This window comes from Podarcis liolepis (assembly GCF_965112155.1).
Source record: "Podarcis liolepis genome assembly, chromosome: 11".
Classification (NCBI taxonomy): domain Eukaryota; kingdom Metazoa; phylum Chordata; class Lepidosauria; order Squamata; family Lacertidae; genus Podarcis; species Podarcis liolepis.
In genome coordinates this window covers 24847674-24858732 of record NC_139565.1, presented here as the reverse complement: position 1 = coordinate 24858732, position 11059 = coordinate 24847674, and the positions used below count along the sequence as shown (strand labels likewise).

The following is an 11059-nucleotide window of genomic DNA, read 5'->3' as shown; positions in this document are numbered from 1 at the left end:
TGCAATCAAACAAGCATTTTAGTCTCAACTGAGTCCTAAACCACTACGTCATTAAAAAAATTAAATTGCTTAAATATGTTTAAATAAGGCTTTTTAAAAATGTGACTATGTGCAAAGTGGGGGGAAAAATAGATCAAAGCAACAGCTTAGTTGACCAAAAAACGTAATTTAATGTTGCCTATTGTTTTAGTTTGTAAAATGAGTGACTGTTTAATTATAATAATGCTGGTGCTGCAACTGGTTTAAAGAATATAGATGCATTTCTCTCATTCACAACTGTACAAAAAGAGTGGTTCTTATGTACTTTGACTTTGCTTCCATTATACTGAAACACTGATTTGAAGGGTTTACACTGTGTCAAATATAACTGATTTTTTTTTTTAGAGTACTTGAGAAATACTAGGTATCCAGCTGACATAATTGTATTTAAAGGAGGCATAGCAAGGCTTCTGTTAGCAATGTACAGATGGCTTTTTTCATTTACTTTGAAAAAAAACCTCCATGTATTATAATTCTTATTATTTATTAGTATTAGTAGTTTATTTACTTATTTGATTTTTTTTTACCTTCAGCATGAGGTCCCAGGGCTGCTTGCTATTTAGAAATGCAATATTAAAATTAGATAAAACAAATTACAGTCAAGAGAACAGGGTGGGTCCTAAAATATTTCTGTATGTATCAGGTGTCAAAGGCCGTGGGAAAGAGGTGCATCTTCACCACAGTGTAAACTACACAAGGAAAGTGCCAGACACACATATGTGGGCAGTGATTTCCACAGCTTCCAGCAGGTTTGTGGAACCTTTTGGTCCTCCAGATGATGCTGAACAACAGCTCCCATCAACCCCAGCATGCATGGGAGTTGCAATTCAGCAAAGGATGATGGGAGTTGCAATTCAGTGGATGATAAAGATTGTGCTGGAACCAGAATCCATTAGTGGCAAAGGATGATGGGAGTTGCAATTCAGCTGCCAAGGAGTGTGGTGGAGTCTCCTTCTTTGGAGGTCTTTAAGCAGAGGCTTGACAACCATATGTCAGGAGTGCTCTGATGGTGTTTCCTGCTTGGCAGGGGGTTGGACTCGATGGCCCTTCTGGTCTCTTCCAACTCTATGATTCTATGATTCTATGATTCTATAACATCTGGAGGACCAAAGGTTCCAGACACCTGGCTTAGGGGCTGCCATATTGAATGCTCTTTTCCGGTCTGCCACCCCACAAATCTCTTGGTATAGCTACCAAGAGAGCGCTATCAGTTGAGCTTAAGTCAAGAAGGTCTGTAGGGAAGGAGGCAGTCTCTCAACTATTTCAGAGATTATCATAGCAACTATGAAAGTGGCAGACACAATGCATATGGTAACACACATCTTTAAATACCCATGCACCATACACTTCTCAGAAACCTGAGTCAATCTAGATTCTTAACATACCGTACTTACATGGATGTTTATAGGTGTGTGTGCATGCAGGCCTTTTTCTATACTTTGTGTTTAATGCGTACACACACACATACACAGACCTACAGATATGTTCATTTAAAAATATTATTATTTGAAATCACAGTACTTTACTCTGGTCTACATTTGGACCTTCCTGTTATTTTAAAATTCATAACCATGTAAAAACTTGTGCAGTGTTGCTCTTTGCTGCACTGCACAGTGTGATGATTAAAAAAATTAGGCTGGACATTGATAAAATTATTTACACACAAACACACACAATCAGTGGTTTAATATCTGCACAAGCAACACGTAGGGAAGAATGCCCACCCCAAGGTAGTTTTATGAATGTGTACGAAACAGCTATGCAGAATACATAAAGTAAAATACAAACAAAGCATAGAAAACTATTTACTCAAGCATATTATTACTTTAAAACTCACCTTTTTCTTTTAGGTGAATAACATGAAAGAAACTGGAGATCTAATTGTAAACAGAATGAAGTCTTCATCATCAACCTCAGAAGGGGTACGTAAAAGTAGCCAGCGTAGCCTTTTTATTATTGCAATAATGTACCTAGCTTGTTTCTTGTTTTTCCTCTTGTTTTCTTGTCAGAATTGACAGGCATTCTTGTGCAGGCAGGTGACAACCAGAACTCACTTGGATAATCATCACAGGAAAAAAGGGATGTTATAAAGTGCATTATTGACTGCAGAAGTCGCCTGGCGTACAGTATTCCTCTGCAAAGATTATGAGTGACAGAATTAGAGACGGTACTTTCACAGGAGAAGAAAACAGATCGAGCTTCTTTTCGTGAAATGCCAATGAAGCTTTGATTTTTCTTACCAAATCCTAAATGAAACTACAGCCCTAATGCATTAAGCACTAAACACTGAAATACACCGTGCATATTATCATAACCAATAGTTGCAGTAATCAAAATGTCCAGACCTCTGCATGCATAACTGGAAGATTGGTTTCTGCCAGTGCTTTGATTAGGGACATATCATTGGAAGTGCCTCACAATAGTACTCTACTTTTCTCCTTACAAGACAAGTTGTGGTCATCTGAAGCTCTATTTTTTTAAAGGCCTATATTACCTAGGATTCTGGTTCCAGCACAATCTTTATCATCCATTAAGCACTAGCTCTTGCAAACACCAGTCCAAATGGCATCATCATTCTTCCTCCTTATAAAAGTGATCTTAAACTGACCACTTATATTCTGAGGAAAAAGCAACACCAGCTTCCTACTAAAAGAAAAATCACCCAATCCAAAGCTGGTATTTGCCCTGCAAAGCTGCTATTTGCAGTCAACAACGCCCTAGGAGAAAAATAGCAGTTGGGAGGAGGTTTTCAAACTGCAGCTGGAAGATCATTTGACTGCTCCTTCACACTGGGCAAAAAAGACGTGAGTGCTGCAGGGGGAAGAGCAGTGAACCCAGACAAATGGTTTTGTTTTCTGAAGATTTTTTGTTTTATTTGCACTCACAGTAATAGCCCTATGCAGAAATTCAGATTGCATGAGGGACCTATGTGCATTCAGCTGAATATCTAAATATGATCAACATGTGTTCAAAGGTACACATAGGGAGCTATGCAGACATTCAGGAGAGTAAACGTACATACATCAGGGAGTGGGGCCTGACACAATTCTGAGGCCCTCGTTTTATATTAAGTCTACACAATTTGAACATCTGCAATTGCCATTGACAAAAAGGTTCAATACTGCACACATTCTTTTAGTTTGCTTGATTCTTCTATATCAACCAAGCAACATAGTTCCTCCACCCCATCTCAACCTTCAAACATTGGACTGCAATTCTAAGCACTCTTGGTTGGAAGCAAGTTCAATTTTTAAAAAAGGGGGAGCTCAGCTTACTTCCAAGCAAATAATGCTTAGGATTGTCCCTTATAATCAAGGCACTAGATCCTACAAGGCCTCTTTTAACTACGTGGGAACAGAAATGTTGGAGGTCTCACTGGAGACAGAGGAACGGAAAAGATGAGAGTGAATACTACTAATGCCATTCTCCATCCAGAATTCAAAGTCCATTCTCCATCCAGGCAGTGCCTGCAGAGCAATGACCAGTAATTGTGAAACTCGCAGTATAATTTGGGGCTATTATGTTAAGACAAACCAAACATGTGTCATTTATAATCTGACATTCACACTTCCAGAGACAAAGGTTCAGCACACCAGTACTTTTGTGTTAAACATGCATACGCCTCTCTTCCTCTTCTCACAAAGCTGTCACTCCTAATTTGTAAAGAGAAGTCACAGCAAGTTATAATTAGTACTTGCTGCCCTGTCAACCAATTAAATGTAATAAAAAGCTTTCATGGCGGTTAACGCTAACACGGGTGTAATTAAACCTTGTATTTTGAAATGCAGTGTGTGTGTATCAGCTGCCTTTTCTGTGTGTCACCCTTTCAACCTTATTTTTCAGGTGAAGTTCTTACACACCCTTCAGATCCTTCGCAATCCATTTGCCAATGCCAGCATATCAAGGTCTTCAGGAACTTGCCCTAGCGGTGGTGAAGGATATGTAACAATTGCTGGTGGAGTGGTGAACGATGGGAGGCAATTCCTTCATCTTCGTCACAACTGGTACTGGAACCCTTGTGTCAGTCCTCGTTTCCCATGAGCCTCCAGTCAGGTTTACTCCTCAAGGTTTGTTTTTTTAAATGCCAAACATTCCAAAACTCTTATTTTGATTAAAAATAGGTACCACTCTGCACTAGCATGTTGTGTACTTGCATGTTGCGGAGATGTACACAGCTACCCAAGCTGAACTGATCTTTGAGGGATAGTTCAGCATTCAGAACTCACTTGGAGGATGAGTTGAAGAGAATACGGAGGCCATGTCTGCAGATGCGCTGGGAATTTTCCTCAAGACCACTTTTGAAGCTTGCAGAACCCAAGGGCACTATGGGTAAAGGGGAGCCATGTGTTGTCTGCCCTGTTTGCAGTCCCTTAGACCACACCATTCCATGGTATGAAGAATATGGTGCTTTATACCAAGTGCTCAACACTGGGGGGAGGAAAACTGGACAGAGAACATCTAGATGGATTTTTACCACCAGCATCTAGGATAGGAGTGGGGAACCTATGATTTTCCAGATGTTCTTAGTCTGCCCCATTAGTTCCAGCCAGCATGGCCAGTGGTCCAAGTTGATGGGAGTTGTAGTCCCGCAACATCTGGTGAGCCTCCCCCATGACCTAGACAATAGTATGCATTGTCACACCAGAAAGTTTATAATTAAATAGATGACTGGGTTGGAAGTGGGAGGGAAGAGCAGAGAATGTGACAGTAGCCAAGGTACAGATCTGGCCGGATCCTGGCAGCTATGGCTCCAGCCATTTAGCCCAAGCAGAAAGTGCATTGTAACAGTTTCGCAGCTGTGAAGTGCTGTATTCCTTGCAGCTTTCCGCTGCCCGAAAACATTTATAGGCTGGAGGACAGCTGGCCCTGAAACAAAGATGTCACTCAGCAAACAAAAATATAGCCTGAAAGAATCCATTAAAATGATGAAAATCTTTAATTTTTTTTATTCAGATATAATTGTACGGACACGTGTATATACAAATACAGATCTTATGGGTTTGTTTGTTTCGTTTTTACAATTTCTGTTAAGTTCATATAATGTAAGCATTTCAAGAACAGCACTCAATGAATAAGTGCAAAGAAACTGCAAAAGCAGGGCAGTACAAGCACAGGACCACACTGAGCTGGACTTTCATACCCAGAAGGACACACAATGAGTGGCTTCAATAGGGTGTCAAGAGTAAGTATGGAAAGCGGATTTTGTAGACTCATGGGTAACCTCCAACATGCCAGCATCTATTAAACTGTACAGACAATGGCAGCAAGTCTATTGTAGGGAGATTTGTCTCACATCTGAAAAACTCAGGGGTGAATGCATGGGAAAAACTTGGTAATGCCAAATCAGAAACAGATCTGCCCATTCACTGCTCCAAATTTTAAACAGGGTGGGTGGGGGGAGATATATTAAAAAAAAGAAACTTGCCAGGGTTACAGAATGGGGAGGAAAAAGAACACATCTGATGCAGGGCATTTGGGAAGTAAGACTGATGAATACACATAATCTGACGGCAGTATGAATGAGTTCCATATTTTTCAAAACTGACACAGCCGCTGCTTTGATAAAGCAATTGATAAATATCAGTTTTTTTAAAAAAAACAAAAAACAAACAACCAAACACATTCCCTCAACAGCTAATGTTTCTTTCCCTCAGCAGTGGTTACACAGGAAAGAAAATTATTTACATATGGCCCCTCTCAAATTTGTTGGCTTTATTTTTTTGGTGTGAGGGCACTCCAGTCACTGTAAAACGTCACATGTGATGCTGGCAAGGCCCCTTTTGAAACAAACCATCCATGAAAAGAATTTTTTTAAAAGACAAAGAATCAGAAGGAAAACCATCCTCGCAAGAAATAAGAATAAGAATCCCAAAGCCATTGAGAACCAACATGCTAACTCAACCCCAAAGGGGAAGGTTAAGCCTAAACATCACAGGGCTCCAACGTCAGGACATTAACACTGAGGACAAAATATCGAGCATCAAATGTCGCACGGCTCCAAGTCTTGACATCGTGAAATCTTGAGCGTCTGGGTGCATGGGTTTCATGGGTGAGTTCTGAATGGTGACTTGTTGCGACTACTTGCCATTTGGTCCTCAGTCGCCACAGTGAATGCTTCTGTCATATGATCAGTGGGGGTGCGTTTCTTTTATTTAATTTTTAATATCATGAAAGTCTATTTATTTTCTCACTTACAAAAGACATAAGAATCAAATTAATACTTTATTATCAAACACTATATACAACAGAGGCTGCTAATAATACAGAATTTAAAGAACAAAGCATTTTGTTTGTTTTAACTCGTCTTTCCTTTGCCATCCAAGAAAGTACAGTACAAAACAATTATTTCTAAACTAACACGAAATGTTACCTTGTCATCTATTAAAGGATACACAGTATCCACCAAACAGATCAATCCTTATTTCCCCGCTACCCTTTGCAAAGCCCTCGGGCAAACTGGGAGGGGGTGGCACAGGGCACACTTGCCTGGGCTCAGGGGCTGCCGTAGCGGAATTTGGCTCTTCAGACTTCACGCCGGGGGACAAAGGCTGCTGTAAACTTCCACACTGGCATCTTTTTCAAGATGTCGAAACGACACGCATACACACACCAGAGAGATTCAAAAAACCTTTAGACGTTGCTCATTTGGCATGATTGAGATTGCCTGATGCCATTAAGTATCCAAAGCAGAGGTCCTGCAAAATTACTGCCAACAAGGATTGCGCTGGATGTTGAGCAGTTGTCAGCGACTTTTGCTGTAAGGCAGTGCCGCCTTTATTTGTTAGGTTAGCAGTGCACTGTGGCAAAGCAAAGGGCTGAATTCACTGTGGTGAAAACTTCGTGTTGCTAAAAAAAAAAAGCGTGCTCTCGAGACAGAAGTGAGTCCAGTTTTTCATTACTTATAGATGAATTATGGAAAACAGCTATAGTCATCGTTAGGACATCAAATCAGTACTACTCATGTTTGCAATTGGCATGGAACCATCTCAGGGACATTATCTGGTGTGCTCCACAGCCATGACTTTTTCACTATCTCCAAGGTCATTACTTGCTAGCTACCTGTGCACTGCCATTTCTGAGATATATGTGCACCAAGTGCATTATACTGAAGAGAGAAAATTTATTTAATGTAAGGACAGTGCCATCTCTCCACATAGGCTGTTAGTGTGCGGTATTAGACGTCTCTGTGCTTTCAAACACAGCCCATACTGTATGGTATCAGGCAAGCCGAGAGTGCTCTAAATTTACTTTCTGCTATTTTTGGATCGTGAAATCCTTCAACTTTTTTCTTTTTTAAAAAACACATCCTGCTTTCCTCTCTTAAACAAACAAACAAAAAACATTCACAAAATGCTGTCCATTTGCATCATGATTTAGTATTAAATTACACTTTTTGTTGTCCTGCGGAATCTAGCGCATTCTTGTAAGGCTTTGTTCTCAAGAGTTTGCGGTAAAAGTCAACTTTCCAAAACAATCACTTCCATGATGTCTACTCAATCTCCTAGGAGCAAGTCAACGCCTGCCTAAGCCAATGGAAACCCACAAGGAAGGCATTTCCTGGTAAATGGTTTTTATTAGTCCCTAACAAAGTAGTTTTCAGGTGCCTAAGGGTTCAGCCCTGATTCCAACCAAACAAGACAGCACCCCATAATCCTCTTACCATTTTATCATCTTTAAATAGGACAAGCATATATAATTACTTGGTATATCTAAATAATGCATTTTCTATTCTAGTGGGTTTTCAAAAAAATATTTAGTTCAAGGTCTTTGGGAGTCCACCTACGTATCCCCCTGCTGATAAAGGTATTTCTTCCACTTTTCAACTGTGTTGGAAAGGAAGAGAGCTACAAAACCAATGCTTCAACGTTCACTCCAGAGTTCAACACACTCTTCCTAACTTTTCCTTCTCCCTAACCCACAGCCCTCTGGTCCCTTTCTGGCAGGAGTTTACTCCAGTGGTTGCCAAACTTTCAAAGGGAGGCAAATCATGAGCACCCTGGAGATTTTGCATCTCTGACCATGTTTTCTCCACCCGGTGCTGCTATCATCCTAGCATGTATCATCACTTAAAGAGTGGTATCGAAGGCTACCGGCTAGTAAATCAGCCTTGGGAAAGGTCACTTTATTCACACAAAGAAGAAGAAAAAGGAACAGAAAATGCCTCTTTGCATTTGAAGAAAAATTATTGTAGCACCATGGTGATCTGTTTCAAAAGAAAAATAATCTGGTGTGCACTATCCACTTAGAGAGATACCAGAGGCACTCGCACCCCAGCGAAGCTTCCTCTATCTGACCTTGCTTGTGTGCTAGCATTCCTCAGTAGCCACTTTCTTCTCCCCTGATGACAAGAGTGTCTGTTGTGGAGCGTAAGTTCTACTGTGAATGATCTTTCAAGGCAGTTGCATACAAAACAGCATCTCTTTCCCTATGAAAAGCCTGTTCATTGATAAATTCCTGGAGGGAATGGCGTTACGCTATATCTGTTCTCAGTATCTCCCCTCCAGTCCTGACATGGTGATACAGTGCCTTGCATGATCGTCTTACAGCGCTCAACGAGGAGACATAAATATTGTATCGGAGTGAGTAAAGACTCCTCTTGGTTTTCCAAACAAGTTCCTTATCTTCCAAATGACTGCACCTGCTACTATTCTTCCTTCTCCACATACAGGTGGGCCCAGAGAGCTAACCAAGGCGGTATCTTAAGAGAGGCTGCAGAGAACGTAAGAATCACTAGTGTCAATATTGAAATTTGGCATTTTCATTTGGAGTCCTTTTATTTTAGAAGGGGTCAAGGAAAGCCACGGGGAAGATCGGGAGTGGCAAGAGGGCTAGTTATGCCTCTTCAATTTTTGCTCACAGTTCAGGTTGCAGAGGAAGAAGGGGAGGAGATTGGGGAAGGGAAACAAACCAACATCAGCAAAACCAATATAATGTCCCGTTCTGGGGATGAGCAATTAAGCGGATCTTTGATGTTCCAAGACCCTGATGTTGTCTGTGACAGATTACTATAATATGTGCTATAACGTCAAAAGCATTGCCAGGAGGAACAGGAGGGTTGCCAAAAGCCGACTGGATATCCTCGGTCTCTGTGCTGCGTTCTCACCACGGGACGGCTCAGCAGACTCATGTACGGTATCATCTGTTCAAATGGGGGGGGGGGAGAACACACAAATTCTAATGAAGCATTGCATCTTTAATGAGCCTCGAGATTACAGCTCCAGCATTTCAGTACAATACAGAAAATCAGATTTTGTACTGTGTGGGGCTTTAAAAACCACAACACCCCACCATTTATACACATGTGATGCACATTTAGCATACAGTTCTCTCTCTCTCTCTCTCTCTCTCTCTCTATATATATATATATATATATATATGCAGGTTTTGGTGTCCTCGGGTGTCTTCCCGTGTAAAAGTTGGGGTGTCTAGGCGACGTTTCGACGAGGTCTCACTCGTCATCTTCAGGCTGGTGCTTTCGGCTTCTTGTTACTGGAACAGAGCGGGATCTCAGTGTTTGAGTTCCTATAAATACTGTAGAGGGGTGTGGTGTATTGCCTCAAAAGTTCTGGGCAGAGGGGAAGTTCCCAGGCTAGTGTTCTTTTCTTCTTTTGTTCCTTAATTACTTGAGGGATATCTTGAGTGATTTCTTGAGTGATATTCTGAGTACCACTTAGGTGGGTCATTAGGTGTGGATTAGTTGCTAAAGCCTTCGTGTCTTGACCTCTTGAATTTGTGAAGAGTTTTTCTGGGAAGATGGCTGTACTGCACTTAGTTGTGCTTTGGCTTGGCTTCGTGTATAGGGGCGAGCTGTGGTTTTGTGCCCTGTGCCAGCCAGATCTGTGTAGGGATTGCAGGGGGGTGCAGCATCCGGAGTTGCCACTATGGTTTGGTTACTGGATGCTGCACCCCCCTGCAATCCCTACACAGATCTGGCTGGCACAGGGCACAAAACCACAGCTCGCCCCTATACACGAAGCCAAGCCAAAGCACAACTAAGTGCAGTACAGCCATCTTCCCAGAAAAACTCTTCACAAATTCAAGAGGTCAAGACACGAAGGCTTTAGCAACTAATCCACACCTAATGACCCACCTAAGTGGTACTCAGAATATCACTCAAGAAATCACTCAAGATATCCCTCAAGTAATTAAGGAACAAAAGAAGAAAAGAACACTAGCCTGGGAACTTCCCCTCTGCCCAGAACTTTTGAGGCAATACACCACACCCCTCTACAGTATTTATAGGAACTCAAACACTGAGATCCCGCTCTGTTCCAGTAACAAGAAGCCGAAAGCACCAGCCTGAAGATGACGAGTGAGACCTCGTCGAAACGTCGCCTAGACACCCCAACTTTTACACGGGAAGACACCCGAGGACACCAAAACCTGCATTCCTGTACCCGTGAAAATCTACGAAAACAAATATATATATATATATATATATCACAATCAATGTGAGCAAAAAGCTGCTAGCTGAAATACCGGGCATGTGTTCAATTCCTGGCATAGTCTTGTGCATTCATATCTCTGTCCCAGTTGCATTACCCCCAAATCAGCATGTGCTTCAACTGTATGTTACCATTCATACAACACTTGTTCTCCATGGCACAATTAGAAGACTGCATTTTATTGGAATGCTAGGCTTATTGTGTGGAGATGACAATTCTGTTAGTTTTACCCTTTAAAAAGCTCAGGAGATGGGAAGTGCATAACTACTCGTGCATGTTAGAGAAATCCTAAGTACCACAATAGTGGAACAAGTCAGGTGGCCTATGTGAAAGTTATCCACGTGTCATAGCGCAGTGGCTGAGCTTGTGGCTTTGCATGGGTTATGTCCCAGGTTCAATCCAGGTAGGACTAGAAAAGACTTCTGTCTAAAACCCTGGACAGTTGTTGCCAATTGGTGTAGACCAGCCTCTTCCAACCTTGGGTCCCCAGATGTTGTTGGACTTAAACTTCCTTCATCCATAGCTAGCAGGACCAAGGATTGGGGAGCCAAGGTTGGGGAAAGCTGGTGTAGACG

General features: G+C 41.6%; 1 protein-coding gene across 4 annotated transcripts in view; it reads right to left on the bottom strand.

Annotated features, from left to right (window-relative positions):
* Window positions 1-4956: 4956 nt before the first annotated feature.
* Window positions 4957-11059, bottom strand: part of EFNA5 (ephrin A5) — a 215280-nt gene continuing 209177 nt past the window's right edge. For all 4 annotated transcript variants that reach the window (XM_083464639.1, XM_083464640.1, XM_083464637.1 and 1 more), the window contains one exon: window positions 4957-9178. In XM_083464639.1, the coding sequence (XP_083320765.1) occupies window positions 9057-9178 (122 nt within the window). In that variant the 3' untranslated portion in view covers window positions 4957-9056. The remainder of the gene's footprint in view (window positions 9179-11059) is intronic.